We start from the raw sequence: 16,340 nt of genomic DNA on the forward strand, positions 1-16,340 counted from the left end.
GCAAATAATGTACATGAATAACATCCTTACTTTCAAAAAATCAGTATTTGTCCTGTTCATAAATTGTAAGAATCCCTTGTTTCCCTTTCCATAAAGAAAACAAAAGCATACAGCTCTTGTTAGTGGAAGACAGATGAGATTTTTCTCCAGCCTAGGTTTGGGGAAAATAGCTTGATCAGAATTATGTCTCACCCTGTACTCCCAAGGCTCTATCACTGTCGTAAATGAGAACAAGTTTTGGCTTATTGAAACTGTTGATTTGGAAGCCTTATTCTTTTTACAAACTGTGGTTCCTTTAAAATACAGGCTTTCTCCATGGCATTAAAAAATACAGAAAAATCAATTAGAATACAAAAATCTATTTATACTTTTCTAACTGCCTAATCCTTTGTTGGCACAGCTTTTGCAGATGGTGCCACAGCAATTAGACTATACCTTATAAATGTGCAGTTTTCATGTTTCTTTGTTATTACTATGTTGTTCTTTTTAATATTTGGAATGTATAGTGAATGTGAGATCTCATGTATCATTCCTGTTGCACAGTCAATTATACTTTTATGTGTGTGTGTGAAAGGCTAACTTAAATTCTGAACATCAGAGCAGAGGACTCATAAGAACTATCTATTTCTTCTCCAGTATATGTAAAAGAAATTACACAGAATGGTCCTGAGCTATTATTCAAGCATGTTTCTCTTTACTCCACAGCAGAAACTAAAAAGCATACTTTAACCTCCTGTATTAATAAAGATGAAAGATCAAAAACCTTGAGACAATTACAGGCATTAGAAACAGAGCACCTTTAATTTGTCTCCAGTAAATTGTTGCTGAATAGCTGAAGCAGCATCAAGTTCAAAACAGTTTCAGGTACTAGTCCTACTTACATTATTAGTGAAGATTTTGAATTTCTATTGATCCATTAAACTTTTATGTATGGAGTTCAGACAGCTTTTAAAATCAAACACAAGAGCACCTTACAGGGAAATATCACCTACAGATGCAATCCCATGAAAGAGATAATCTGTAAAAGGGCACTGGATCAGTGTAGCTTTTAAGGGGATCATTCCTTGCGGTCTTCTGGTCAGATACAAGCTTGGGTGTATCAGCAGTTGGGTGAAAGCTGTGTGGGGCCTGAATTTCTGCATCCTAAGTTTTGGCAGATTATATAACTTAAAACAATCTATATTTTAAATATAAACAACAGCTGTCTTTATTTGTTATTTTGAACCTAGAAAGTAAGCAAGGACAGGGACCAAAATTAATTTCATTTTAAGCACTTGATTCTTGGCTGTTATGTTTTTGCTCTGTCCTTTATTGTGAACTTTTAATGGATATATGGAGACAGAAACCTTTCTCAATGCATATTTTTGACAGAAATAAATGAGAAGTAGAATATTTCCATACTATATGTCTCAGAACAATTAATATTTAATTTCTTCCTTGTTATAGCCCTTGTGCTGTTAGATTTCAAATTTCCAGTAGTTCTTTTCACCATAGTTTCTTAAATCTAGACATATTTTTATTGCAGTTTAAAAAACAAAACAAAACTGGTTTCTAATATTTTTTTTTTACTTTTTTTCTCTATAAGCATAGCATTTGTCTTAACTATATCATTATGAAATTCTTAAGGCTTTTTTTTTTTTTTTCAGAACAATTGCAATGTTTACACAATGGCAGATTTTATCACAAGCTGCTATATTGAAATGTTAGTGCCCCTATCCACCCACCTCATGTCCCCCATGTCTCCTTAAGTCCATTACACCAGGGATACAAGAACAGAATATGCAGCCACTCCATTTCTCAGTTAGAATCAAATATAAGTCAGATGTTAAGGAAGATATAAGCAAACTACTCCAATGGACTTAGCAGAGGTCTGCACACATATATCCTGTTCTGCCATTGCCCCCTGCTAAGTGCAGAGAAAGGAATACAAGGACAGAGGGAACCAGAGAGAACAGACAGTAAAAAATAAATAAAAGCAGTAAAATAAAATAAAATCACAAAAAAATCCCTGTGTATTTGTTGCAGGTAAGCTACACTTTATATTTTTACATATTTTTTCAAGGTTTTTTAATATATTTTGCTATCCTATAATTCTGTTTCTCTGCTAGGAACTGTTTTTAAAAGCCCTTGCCTTTTTCCCAAATCTGGTGAGACCTACAGAAAATCCTCAGTTTATACATTGCTTGGATTAACAGAGAAATGTCCTGATGCTACAGGACAATTCATAATGTGTTTAGTTTCTCGATCAGTGACCAGTTGATACATCTCCAAATCTACTAATCTTTCCTTCCTATATTCCTCCAAGTAAAATATGTAACTTCAAATTTACTATAATTTTGTCTGTTTCTTTTTTTTCTTTTTTTTTTTTTTTTAATGAACTGACTTTGTCAAAACTTAAGAGTCCAATTCTTCAAAAACTTGACTTTATTATGACTTCTGATTCTTGTTCTTCACGAGATCAGATCTGATTATATTTTTGGCTAAAATTAGTTGTTTTAAATAAGAAAAAAATGTGGCCTATCATACCTGATGTTGAACGGATTAGAGATCTGCAGATTTCTATGAATCAATGAATATTGACAGGTAAGGTTTGAGGAATAAAGACTTTAGAAACAGGAAGGCCACCAAAAACTAAAACAAAGCATCTGGAATAGAAGAAAAGTTTCTGAAATCAAAAGCTCAAATGAGCCTAAGGACAGGAACAAGGTACAGTAACAATCAAAGAGGGACAGTGAGAGACAGAAGCCATGAGGTGAGGCTGTACAGGAGAACAAAAGACAAGAGGAAAAAATAAATGACAAAGCACCAGAATAACCTGAGGACTTGATTTTTCAGCAGTGCTGAGCACTACTCAAAGTCTAGACCTTAGTTCTTAATGGACTAGTTCATCACAAAATCTTGCCAAAATACCTGAAGGATTTATGCATTCACTTATTTAAGAAGCAGAAACCCACACAAAAATAACTTTACTCATATTAAAGGAAGTGACATGTCTAACTAAAGGATCATAAATTTAATTGTCAGGTGTGAACACAAAGGCACTAAACCTTAAGAGGGAATAAATGTGTTTACTTTCAGCTTGAGTAGCTAAGTGACAGAAAAGAGAGTGGAAAAATTATCTACCTTTATCCTGTGTTCACTGTCTTTCTGGGAATGGGTTGTTAAGTTACAGAAAATTGTTAAGTCTTCAAGTATGGGCAATATATTGACAGCATTTCCCATATAATTTATATAATTATAGCATAGTACAAGCACTCAAACTTAGCAGCTAAGTAGGTGTTCCTCAGAACCATGGATACATCATCAAGGTGCCATGAGGTGCCTTGAGTTTATACTCAGAATTTTGCCAAGTGACGCAAGTGAGAGGTTGCATTTTTAGCAATGCTCCATCGTGTGAAATTTAAATATATTAACTCACAGTTTTCAAAATTAGAATGAAAAAATCTTGCATCTGATTATTTTCAAACTTTAATTTTTTTTTTTTATGTCTGCAAAATTCATTCCCATACACAAAATTCTAAGTGTTATAAATAGTAAGGCATGTATATGAACAGCAAAACAGCTGAGCCATACAGGTCCAGGCAATAAAAGCTGATGTACAAAATGACAAAAAATTTATGAAAGCCTATGAAATGCATGACGAATTCTGCAAATTGATCAGGTACTACCCCTCTTTAAATTCATAAAAGCATAAGATGACATCAAAATCTATACATCATTGTGAAAAAAAATTATACTGAGAAGCGTATAAAAATCATGATGTCTTTCCTAAAAAAATGAGCTCAGGATATAACCTAGTGGAAATCATGTACCTCTTATGATCTTCCCTTAGTAGTGTAGTCTCCAAATTTTTTCACTAAGCCATATATTGGCTGTCCGTAAGGAAGCAGTCTGAGCAGAGTTTTGCTGAACAGCCCCACATGGTTTCTGGCTATCCATCTACCCTTTCTTTGCTCCCTGGTTTTCCTGCAGCTGCTTAAGCAACTGGCATCTCCTGCAATCCAAGTATGGTGAAAAGTTCTACTCTACCAGAAGGTGAGCACTGTAACCTTCCAAGTTACTCTTAGAGGATTCACGTATTTCTTTTTCATAGAGCAATGGTATTATTTTTCATAGTTTTAACATAGGCAAATGATTCTTTCAATTAAAAAAAAAAAATGGAAAAGTACTCTTTGTGACATAATGAGTACTGAAACAGACTCCTGGAGCACACTCACTATGCTTTTTTTCTGTTTATCAACTCAGTAACAAATGAAGGAGACAAGCAATAGGATTGAATTGTTCCAAAAAAAGCATTGTTATAACTATTTTTTTCTTGCGCCACCCAATGACTTGTGAAACACTTCTGTACAAGTTACTGAACTTAGCTGCTATCCAGGTTAAACTGGCTCTGGCAATCTGAAAAAAAAATAACTTTTTTTGAATTATAAGCAAGGAATATGATTTTTTTTTTTAGACTTTATCATAACAGAGACAATTTGAGACAATGGTTGAAAATAAGCAGAAGCCAGTCTGTGGAACTAGGGAGTGAAGTAGAAGACACCCATTTGCTTCAAGTCATTTATTCTCTGCCACTTTGTTATCTTTTACTTAAGAATTTTACTTTGTTATACAGCCACAGAATTTAAGAGCATTCATACAAAGTTCTTTTGCTACTAATCTATGAAAAGGACTATTTCTAAGTTAGTAGCATGATAACAATCCTTTTACCTAATAATTAATTTTTAATGCCTGGGGACAAATTTACTTTTTGGGCTACCTTTTGTGAAATAAAAAATCACACCTCAGAGTGGCTGGTGATACTATCCAAAGATAGTCACTAGATTCCCAGTTCTGTATAAGATATATAGTAATGGAGAAAAAATAGGACAGCACTTGGACATAGTACCATAGAATAAATAGCCATGTTCCTTATTTAAAATTATATAACAAGAAAAAATGATTAAATTCAAGCCATACTTAAATAATTAAAGCAACCTTGGCCAAATAAAATAGAATCATAGAATAGATCAGGTTGGAAGGGACCTCAAAGGTCATTTAGATCCAACTTCTTGCCATGGCCAGGGCTACCTTCCACTAGACCAGGTTGCTCAAAACCCCATTCAACCTGGTCTTGAACGCTTTCAGGGATGGGGCATCTACAGCTTCTCTGGACAACCTGTTCCAGCGCTTCACTACCCTCTAAGTAAATAATTTCTTCCTACCCTCTGTAAGTTTAGAGCTGTTGCCTCATGTCCTATCCCTGTATGTCCTTGTAAAAAGTCCCTTTCCTGCTTTCTTGTAGGTTCCCTTCATGTAATGGAAGGCTGCAAATGGGTCACTCCATAACTTTTCTAGGCTGAATAACCCCAACTCTCAGCCTTTCCTCCACCCCTCTGATCACTTTTGTGGCCTCCTCTGGGTTTGCTCCAGCAGGTCCATGTCTCTCCTGTAATGGGGACCCCAGAGCTGGATGCAGTACTCCAGGTGGAGAAGACAGGGAAAATCACTTACATGTAATATATCATTATAAACCACTTTTGAAAATCAAAGGGCTGTCTCAAGCCCCTGTATTCACCCACCTTTTGCCAACCTGACTGTAGCAAAATATTTAAGTTGGCAGTTCTATGCTGAATTTCATTCCCTGTATCATTTTCAGGACAATGAAACTCTAACTCTTTTGCCTCACCTTTAAACCACCCCTTTGAGTTCTAACACAGGTTGGTGAGCGCTCAGACCTGCCCTGTGAAGGGAGCCCAGCTGAGAGGCAGACACGGTGTGCACGTACCGCCACTGCCACACACCTTCCCAGCTACCTGATGGCACAGGGAGCAGGCAGGGGTGGGCTCTGCCCCATGTCTCGGTGGCAGCAGCTCTTGGGCGGTGTGAGGGCAGTGCCAGGAAAGGTGTCCATGAGCCAGCACCGTGCCCATGCAGCCAAGCAGACTAGCGGTATCCAGGGGTGCGTTAGGAAAACCATTGCCAACAGGCTGAGGAAGATGATCCTGCTCCTCTGCTCTGCCCTGGTGAGGGCTGCACCTGGACTGCTGCATCCAGTCCTGGGCTCCTCAGTACACGACAGGTAGCTCCTGGAACGGGTCCTGCGGAGGATTAACGAGAACAATTAAGGGAGTATCTCTCTTAAGAAGAACCTTTGGGAGAACTGGGCCTGTTCAGCCTCGAAAGGGAACGACTGAAAGAGAACTTTATTGCTATCTATAAGGGATGTCAAGGGGATGGAGCCAGGCTCTCCTTGAAGTGCCAAGCAATGGGATGTAAAGCAACAGCAAAAACTGATGCACAGGAAATTCCACCTAAATACAAGGAAAAACTTCTTTACTGTCCAGTTGACCACATTCTGGGACAGACTGTCCAAAGAGGTTGTGGAGTCTCTCTCGCCAGAGATATTCCAGAACCATCGAGATGCAATTTGGTGCCACGTGCTCTAGGATGACCCTGCCTGGCAGGGAGTTTGGGCCAGATAACCCACTGAGGTCCCTTCCAGCCTGGCCCGTTCTGTGAGGGTGCCGGCAGTCTGGCGGCCCTCTGGGCCGTGCCGCCGCGGCTCCCGGGCCCTGCCCGCCGCGGGCAGCCCGGGCGCAGGCGCTGCCCACACGGCAGCGGGCGGGGAGGGGCGGCGCTGCCCGGCTGCCCCGGGGTGCCCGTGTCGGTGCCTGCTGCCGCCCGCGCTGCCCGCGGTGCCGCGGGCCGGGGCCGCTCTGCCGCGGGGCCCGCGCGGGCCGGGGAGCGCGGCGGGGCGGGCGCGGGGCGGCGCGGTGGCGCGGCGGGGCGGCGCGGGGCGGCGGAGGGCGAGCAGGCGAACGCCAGAGCTGCTACATCCGGGCTGCGGCGGCGGCACCTGCCGCGGCGGGGGCCTCGGTGACATTGGGGCTCCCTGGTTGAAGGGGGAGGCAGCGCTGCGGAGCCTGCAGAGCGCGAGATCTTCTCCCGCACGCGCCGAACCGCCGCTACCCCCGCACCACCGCCATGGTGCTACGCGTTATCCTCACCCACGCGAAGAAGCATCCGGCCGTGAGTACCTGAGCCCGAGTATCCGGCCCCGCCGCGCTCTCGCCCCGCTCTGGCGCCGCTCGGTGTCCCCGGCCGCGCCGGTAGCCTTCTCCTCGCCCATCCATTTCTTGTGTCATTCCTGTGCATGCCGGGCCCCTGGACCGCCCGGAGCTGGTCGAGCAGACACGGCCACGTCCCCTTTTTCTTCCGATCTCTGCGGCCTTGCTTGTGCTGCAAGGATCGAGGTGGCCCTTCCGTTCTTCTTGCCCATCAATTTGCCCCCACGCCCCCACTCTCATGGTTTTGGTTTTGTTGTCTGAGTACGGACAGTAGGGGCTTTTTTGGCAGTGAAAGGACGATTGTCTGCCTCAGAAACGCGACGTGACGGAATATTTGGTTTGATTTTGGTTTCTCTGGATGTTTTATTTTCATACCTGCTTCTTCATAGCTGTTGGTTCCTCAATGACCCCAGAGATGTCCCGCAAACAGGGAGCTTAGCCAGGGGTTTAGAGGGCCACACATTTGTGGTTCAAAGTCTGTAAGATTTGTTTTTTGACTTGTAAGATTTGTTCTTTGACTTGTAAGATTTGTTCTTTGACTTGCCATAGCTGCAGTGAGAAGTGCTATGTATCAATACTATTTTTCTGTATTGTAGTTCTGATATTTAACTTTTTTTTTGTGTTGTTACTCCAGTTGATCCCTCTGTTTGTGATCATTGGATCTGGCGGTGTAGGTGCAAGCCTGTATCTCATGCGCTTGGCGATGTTCAACCCTGACGTCAGGTATGTATTCAGTAATCCCAGTGCCAGTCCTCTTGCTGCATGTGTTGCACTCCACTGCCTTGGTTTTTATATTCCTGGAGGCCTTAATGTCTTGATCCAGTATCATCTGACACATGACAAGTGTGTGGTGGCTTCCTTGATTTGGAGATCTCTCTGTTTAGCATGGTATTTAGAGACTGCTGACAAAGGACAGTGCCTTTTTCTGTGAAAATTTGCTTGGATGGGTGACTCCATGGCCTAATTACCACAGTACATATAAAATTTGTTTTTTCTTTTTAATTTTGTGTTAATATTCTCTCACATCTTGCATTTCTTTCAATAGCTGGGACAAGAAAAATAACCCAGAACCTTGGAACAAAATGTCTCCCAATGACCAGTACAAGGTAAAATGAGAAATACAGAATTTTACGAAGCTTCATATTAGAGATGTAGCCTACTGCTTTGGAATGTTTGATTATACGGGAAAGTAGTTGGCTGAATGATGTATTCCTTTTGTGCAGCATTTGTTTCCCTTAGAACTCTGAGCAGAGGTGGCTGAGTTTGAGGTTTAAAACTCTCATAATAGTGGTTGATTTAAAAATCAGAAATAAACTACAGGGAGAAGGACAAAACTCCAGAAGATCTGAACAACTATTTTTTTTAAGCTCTGAGCTGTTGGCCTTTACTCATGAGAAGCACTGCACGAAAATGTCAGTGTTTAACATAGCCATGAGTTCAGGTCTGCAGTTGATTTTTTGAAAACAAAACTACTGTAAGTAACTGGATGCAATAGAAATGTTCTTTAGCTAATATTAAACTAATTTCATTGAACTAATGAGGAGGCGTGCAAAGATGTGTAAAACATTTGGTAGTTTACGGAAATAGTAAAATCATAGAATCATTTATGTTGGAAAAGATCTCCAAGATTACTGAGTTCAACTTTTCACTGAGCACTATGTTGTCAACTAGACCACAGCACTAAGTGCCATGTCCAGTCATTTCTTCCATACTTCCAGAGATGGTGACTCCACCCCCACACAGGGCAATCTGTTTCAATGTACGACAATCCTTCCAGTAAAGAAATTCTTCCTGATGTCCAAGCTGAATCTCCCCTGATGCAGCTTCAGGTTGTATCCTCTCATCCTGTTGCTGGTTGCCTGGGAGGAGAGAACCCCTCAACCAGGCTACACCCTCTTTTTAGGGAGTTGCAGAGAGTGACAGCCTCTCCTGAGCTTCCTGTTCTCCAGGCTGAACAGCAACAGCTCCCACAGACACTCCTTATATGACTTATATATCTATGTCTGTCCCCTTCTCCAGCTTCATTGCCCTTCTCTGGACATGAATCATGTTTTAATCATGCTTTACAGAAGTGCTATGTTAGTAGATTGCTGTTAAAAATATTTTAAGATTATTCTCAAGCTACAAAAAAAGCAAACCTGTGTTTTCAGAGCTAGTGTCTTGTTTGGTACCATATGCTACTATTCCAGTCATTGAAATAAGTAGAAAAACCCCACACTTCCAAAATGAAACAGGTTGCATTTCCCTTGAAGAACAAGAAGAACATTTCATTCTTTGTTTTCATATTCTGGAATGTTACTGGTTTGTAAATATCTAAACTCTGCATATTGCACAGCACAAATTCTTTTAAAGAGTGCATGACTTGTGTGGCATTCCCCTTCTGCCTTAACATGCAAACACAGCCTCAGGGTTTGCCATATTTGGGTGTGAGTATCTTTGGGGACATTTTTTTCTAAATCTGCCCTGTGGGAAGTGAAAAGAACATACAATCTAATTTGAGGATGACTCTTCAGTAAAAAGTTCTTGTTATACAAGTCTTAGCTTTTGTTGAGATTTTTTTTTCTATTGTAAACTTTTCTTTGTCATATTAATTTCCCCAGTCTTCTTCCAAAGAAAGGAGTTGAAGATGTGAACATTACTGTAGGAGTTGCACAGAAAGCTGTAATTTGAATGTGCTGTAGGCTGTTGTGTTTTCGTTAAGAAAGTTTAAAAAGGTGAAAAAATTGGGTGTAACTAAAAATAATCAGGCTAATGATTACATGGTTTTCATCTGTTTGTTTTTTTAAGGAAAACTGTACCATCAGATGCTTGATGTCAAGTCAGGCTAGGATGCCAAAATATGCAGTTAGTCTGTAAACTCATTGTCCTCAGGCGCTGTTTGGGTTGTTCTGGATTGCTTGTAACAGGATCCAATTATAACAGTATAAACTGAGCAAGTGAGAGGATCTCTTCTGACCTTAATTCCTCCTTGTCATCCTTTGCTGTTCTAGATGCAGCTGCGTAAACCAAACTTGGATTTTGTAGCACTGCTTTAAAAGTGGCACACCTTTGTGTCTGTCTGTCCACAGACACGGTGCTTTGTGCCAGTTTGCAATCTAGCTTTTGCCAAGCTTTTGCTGCCTTATACAGGAGCCGTAGATTTTGAGCAAAATGTATAAACTCAGCAGTACTGTAAAAAGTTCCTCTGAATGGACTTCTAATTCTGGGGATTAAGAAAAGACATTGTGGGTTTTCTCCAGTGGAAGACACGACCATTGCCTCATTTTAAATGCAGAGCTTTTAATACTGAGTGTAGAATTAATATTAAAAAGTTACGGTTTATCAAAAGTTTTTATTTATTTATTAGTGCCCAGTTCACAGACTCAAAATACTATTTCAGTTTCCTGAATGAGTTCAGTGATGCGTATTTTTAGTAAGTACCAGGGAAAATGTGTAGTCAAGCTTCTTAATTAATATTTTTTCCCTTCTCTTTCCTAGTTGTACTCGGTTAATATGGACTACAGTAGACTCAAAAAGGACCGTCCTGACTTCTAAAAACACCCTCATGTCCATAAGCTGCACAGAAAGGTCTTCCGGAAGCCACCCGCACAAGTGTCATGCTTAATCATCCAGGAAACAATGAAATTTGCCTCACACAGCACTAGATTATGTGTTTAAAACTGTTTTGATGAGGCATAATAAATGTTTAAAACTTGGAACTGTGTGCTCTTTCATTTTGCAAAATGACAGTATCCTCCTATTAACAGTTTCTGCTGTATGGTTTGTCAATAAGCAAAAGCCAATTCATATTTCCTCAACAAGAAAGCAAAGTTGTTGTGATGGGCTTTATGCTCAGTGTGTTGATCTCAGAAAAAGAGCTGCTTGCTCATCTAGTTACACCAAACTTCAAGAATTTGAAAGCATTTATATGTGTGCATATATATTTTTTTTTAATTGCATCTGAATTTATCTAATTGCCACTTTAAGATGTTTTGGTTGCAGAAAAGTCAATGCCAACAAGTCATTATCCATCAGGGAAGGAGCAGATGTTGCCATATGTTGCTGGAGGGAAGGGAGAAAAAACAGACTGAGCTCTCCAAAAGGTTTTGTTTCTTTTCTTTCTTGTTTCTCTTCAAGTTAAGCACGTTTTTTTAATAAACAGAAAGACAACATTTAGTATTTAAGAAACAAAATTCTGCAAACATTCTCAAGATTTCCCGTGAATCCCAGTTTTAAAGAAGGGAAGCACATAGCAGAAGAGGGTACAGGTTTTGGAAAATAATTAGCTATTCATGTAAGAACAAAAACACCTTTTAGAAAGGGCAAAATCTTACACTTTAGTACTTGGCTGAGTCTTGCTGAGACTAAAAGAAAGTATCTTTGCAAGTCTGTAACATGGTAGGTTCGTTGTGCTTTACTGTGAACATCTGGCACTTCCTTGGATAAGGGGTATTAATTCTGGATTATCTGACAGGGTACAGCTGTTCTTTTCTTGATACTCTCTGCTTAAAGTTGACTCCAAGAATGTAGATAACTATAACAACTATTACAAGTAATAAAGTCAAATCAAGCAGCAAGAACTTGGAGAAGAAAGACTATTCTGTGGTAATTACAAAATAACAGATATTTGCAAAGACTTCATATTTTATATGGAAAAGCCTTGTAGGTAAAATGATGTCGTTTATTTGGTAGCAGTTCAGATTATCCTTTTATTATGTACTGAACCAGTGGATTCACTCACAGTTTTCATTTGTTTGAAACGCTCTCATGAAGTCTGAATAAGAAAATGTGTGTTATGAGAGACATGATTACAGTGGTGGGCAAAGCTTGTAGGTGTCTTTGGGGAATGGTTCCTGTCTAGATCCAAATAGAACATTCTGTTGCAATATTTCAGTTTTAAAAGTATGTTGTGTAAAAAGGGGAAGTTGTTCTAGAACTTGGTAGCTGTCTGTTCGTTTGGATTTCATCTCTTCAAATACAGATTCTCTGGACATTAAGACCAGTATCCAGGAAGTAAGCCCAGTTCTTGGGTGAGACAGTTATTCCATTTATGCACAGCTGATGAAAGCATAGGCTCATGTCTTTCTTAATGAAGGCACTTCAATGTATATTTTAAATATATTTAACAAGTTCTTAAGCTATTTAAATCTTTAAATAGACTAGAAAACAAAAGGCAATTAATTCAATGTTACTTGTCCACCCTAAAAATACACAAAATTTAAAAGTCCTCTAAGTTTAATTATTCTAGGAGCCATTACCCTGAGGGGACACTTCCTCCTTTTTCCTTTAGGGCTATACAGTCCTATGTTAATTGTAGTGGTCAAATGTCAACCTTATTTGCCAAGCTTCCTTCCTTTTCCTTCCTTCCTTTTCCTTCCTTTTCCTTCCTTTTCCTTCCTTTTCCTTCCTTCCTTCCTTCCTTCCTTCCTTCCTTCCTTCCTTCCTTCCTTCCTTCCTTCCTTCCTTCCTTCCTTCCTTCCTTCCTTCCTTCCTTCCTTCCTTCCTTCCTTCCTTCCTTCCTTCCTTCCTTCCTTCCTTCCTTCCTTCCTTCCTTCCTTCCTTCCTTCCTTCCTTCCTTCCTTCCTTCCTTCCTTCCTTCCTTCCTTCCTTCCTTCCGCCACTTCCTTCCTTCCGCCACTTCCTTCCTTCCGCCACTTCCTTCCTTCCGCCACTTCCTTCCTTCCGCCACTTCCTTCCTTCCTTCCGCCACTTCCTTCCGCCACTTCCTTCCGCCACTTCCTTCCTTCCTTCCGCCACTTCCTTCCGCCACTTCCTTCCGCCACTTCCTTCCGCCACTTCCTTCCGCCACTTCCTTCCCTCCTTCCTTCCCTCCTTCCTTCCCTCCCTCCTTCCTTCCTTCCCTCCCTCCCTCCCTCCCTCCCTCCCTCCTTTCTCTTTTTCTCTCTCTCTCTTTATATTCCTTTGTGTTTTTGTAGGGTACTCTTGAAAGAGAGACAGCTTTGCAGCTTGGCAATATTTTATCTGTAAAAAATAATAAAGGATCTTTAGAGCTGCTTCTTTAAAACCATCACCTACCTCTTTCTTCATGAAGCCAAAGATGGTATTCCCTGAGGACAGCAAGAAGTGTCTGCAGTTTGGATTCTTAGGATTCCTTCTTATATTTACCTTTGACTATTAACTTGTATGAAACAATGAATTCCCATCATTAGTAGGAAAAGTGAATTCCTTCATTAATGCTGTAGTTTATAATTTTGATTGAGCAGATATTGTGTTACCTCAAAGAAGCTGATATTCTACTGTCTTAGGTTTTAATTGAGATGGATACATCTGCTCAATTTCCATTTGTGGCACATTTTTTTAGAATGGTCACTGTGGACCTGGTCTTCATGTCCTTTTCATGAGCCATATACAAAAGATTCGTCTCTTATTTTTGCATTCAAGCACTGTGCATGCTACAGCATTGTGCATACATCAGATTTCTGTTGAGAGTTACTCTGTCTCCTTATCAGTGGTCCTGATTATGCAGCAGTGTGATTAAATCTGAAATTAATTCTGCCCATCTAGGATAGAAAGATTTACGGGTTTCTGCAGTTCTGGCACATGAACACGTAGTCCATACAACATGGTGGAAAAAAAAAATTATTTGCCTGAAGTAAGGAAAGCTCATTGTGGGTATAAAGTATCTAGCTGCTTCTAAGAAATTAGAAGGGTGTGCCTGATATTAAAGGAATTTTTTTTTTTGTGGGATTTATAGGCAAATGTCATCTGAGGAATACATTTCTGATCTGTTTTCAGCCTCTGCTGAAACTAAAGTTAGTTTGGTGCGTGACTCCTGAATGACCTTTAAAATAAAGAAATGTATATTTAATGCTGGTTTGCTTGTAATACTTTGTCAGGGCGAAAGATTGAGAAGTTATTACAGGAATTTTTGAAATGTATTTTGAATGAGCTAATTGAAAAAATTAAGGGATGTGGAAGTTCAAAGTTCTTGCTTTTACTACTGGCCAGCCTTACTATGGACACAACTGGATGAGCTGCAGAACCATTTCTTCAGGACAAGGTGAAGCTCAACGAGTCTATGACAACTACAGAAAACAGCTGTTCTAGCATCATTGTCACAGTAGGGTGTTTTTAATATTACTTAATAGAAAACTTACTCATCAATACTCTCTTCTGAAATTCAAAAGTTGGTGGACTTCATCCTATTGTGATCCATTCACTTTTCCTTAGAACTGGTCTTCACTATTTAGTCATGAGTAGTTTCTGTGAAGCTCAAATAATTTCATATCCTCCTCTGATCGTTAAACTTCATATGACTGTCTCTGGACACTGCTATGATGGCATATTTCCCAAATGTGTGCTAGTTCTGGTGCTGTGCAGTTTGGAAGGAATTTGGTTGGTTTTTGGTTTTTTTTTTCAATAATTTCAAAGTGCTACTATCTGTGGTTGGTAAGGCTTAATACTTTCTTGGTTAGGATGACACGAGCTAGTGCAAGAAGATACACACCTCTTCCATTCTTGAGAAGTAAATCCTTTTTTAGCATCCAGAGTAATGTTTATCTGAATCAGAAAAATAATTTTCATTTTTTGTTTTTCTCCTTTCTGAAAGTTTCATTTAAATAAAAAAATAAAGTAATTTTTGGACTTCCTAAGCTGACAGTTACAAGGTGAAGAATCTAGGAGATCACCGCACTTCAATTTCTTTTCTATTTTCAGTCAGAATCACTGATGCTTTAGGTAATGTGAAACGTGAATGTGAGCATGCAAGTAAAGGCAAGAAAAATGTATTCTAACTTTTGATAGTTTGCTATCAGCATTTACCTGACATTCATTTGCTACTAGAATAGACACAAGACTGGCAAGTGGAACTCCTGCAAGAGACAGCAAGTTCTGAAGATGATCTAAAAATAGTTTATTAACACATGGCAATGCATACATTACAAAGAAGAAAAGAAATTCTGCTCATAATATTCATGGGTATTGCCAATGCTTTATAACAGTCACCTAAAATAATATTTCTAGGGTCATTAATTTGAATTACTTTGGACAAAATAATGCACTACACCATTTACAGTTCATCACTATAATGTAAAGACAACTTTACAAGAGAACTGCACAAGCCATAATCCAATAGACAAATTTATAGACTTGTTTTTTTTTTCACATTGGAAGCAAACTAACTATGAACATGAAATGTTTTCTAATTTTAGTTTCTCTACTGCAGGCAAATGAAACAAACTGCTGAGAAGGTAATGAAAACAGATTACTTAATGGTGAAAAATCTGAGTGCTATTCTCTTTCTACCAGTGGTGCCACTGCTGGAATTTAATGGAGTGGCACCAGTGTGTCTGAATGAAGATTTTGATCCCAGCTGTTTAAAAATAGGGTTGAATCTAATAAGATTTCCTCAGTACTGATAGCTTTTTTTCTTTCCCCTACACTGAGAGCAGGAAGATAGCAGAACTCATTATTAACACGAAGAAAGCGGAATTTCATCCCAGTTTCAAACTTCCTGCTCTAGTTCTACTTAGACTTCATGGTAGTCCCTAGGATTTTGTTAGAGTATTAAGCAGATAATTTGATTCAGATGTTCATATCTACATGTTGTGTCAAACAAATTTAGCTTTGTAGCTTTTTTGGAAGCTTAGGGGAGGAAATTTCAGCCTAACAATAAAGATAATGTGCTTAAAATGACCAGAGATCATTGAACTCTTTTTCTTCTTTTTTCTTTTTTTTTCATATGAATGTCATCTCTCTCCTACCCCTTTATAAAAGCCCAGGTAATTTCGGGAAGTATTCCAGCAGGAAAATAAAAGAGCAACAGACGTGATGGAATAGACAGAGCTGCATCAGGTTTTACATCAATTACAGTAAGTTCTTGGATTTAGTGCAGGAACTTTTTAGTTTATGTCCTTCAATTTCTGCATATATTTGGCAATGCAGAAGTTGTTTATTACACCTGCCATGACTGCTTGCCCTATTAGGATGCAGTGAGAATTAGGCTGAGTAAAGACAAAAGCGTGATATTCCAACGGGTTTAAATTACTGCACAAAATACAGAAGCAGTAGCAGAATAACTGCAGAGGAAGGTCTGGTGCACTGTCTTCTGAAATTAGATTACTAATGACAAGTTTTTATTAGTGCCATAGTGTGAAATAAAAATAAAAACAATTTTATGGGTAATTTTGAAAATAGCATTCTTTCTTTCTTCATTGCCTCATAGATGTAGTTTCTAAAACATTCCAACAATGTAAAATAAACATGTGAATGGTGTCTGAACTGTATGTATTTTAATTTATGCTTCCTCTTAATGACTTCATTCTCAGTAACCACATATATTAGTTTAAGTTT

At 39.3% G+C, this 16,340-nt stretch overlaps 1 protein-coding gene and 1 long non-coding RNA gene across 2 annotated transcripts; one reads left to right on the forward strand and one right to left on the reverse strand.

Moving 5' to 3' along the window:
- Positions 1–3,452: 3,452 nt before the first annotated feature.
- Positions 3,453–6,595, reverse strand: LOC147655883 (uncharacterized). Its single transcript, XR_015277739.1, has 3 exons — positions 6,294–6,595; positions 5,669–6,080; positions 3,453–4,398 (listed from the first exon to the last, which is right to left on the reverse strand). It is a non-coding gene; the product is annotated as an uncharacterized LOC147655883 (long non-coding RNA).
- Positions 6,596–6,765: 170 nt separating this feature from the next.
- COXFA4 (cytochrome c oxidase associated subunit FA4) lies at positions 6,766–10,747 on the forward strand. The gene is made up of 4 exons (XM_023920398.2): positions 6,766–7,011; positions 7,684–7,772; positions 8,095–8,155; positions 10,527–10,747. The coding sequence occupies exons 1-4, from the start codon at positions 6,967–6,969 to the stop codon at positions 10,581–10,583; spliced, it is 252 nt and encodes an 83-aa protein (XP_023776166.1). The 5' UTR covers positions 6,766–6,966; the 3' UTR covers positions 10,584–10,747.
- The last annotated feature ends 5,593 nt before the right edge of the window (positions 10,748–16,340 follow it).

This window comes from Cyanistes caeruleus, chromosome 1 (genome assembly GCF_971803275.1).
Source record: "Cyanistes caeruleus chromosome 1, bCyaCae1.hap1.1, whole genome shotgun sequence".
NCBI classification, from domain to species: Eukaryota; Metazoa; Chordata; class Aves; order Passeriformes; family Paridae; genus Cyanistes; species Cyanistes caeruleus.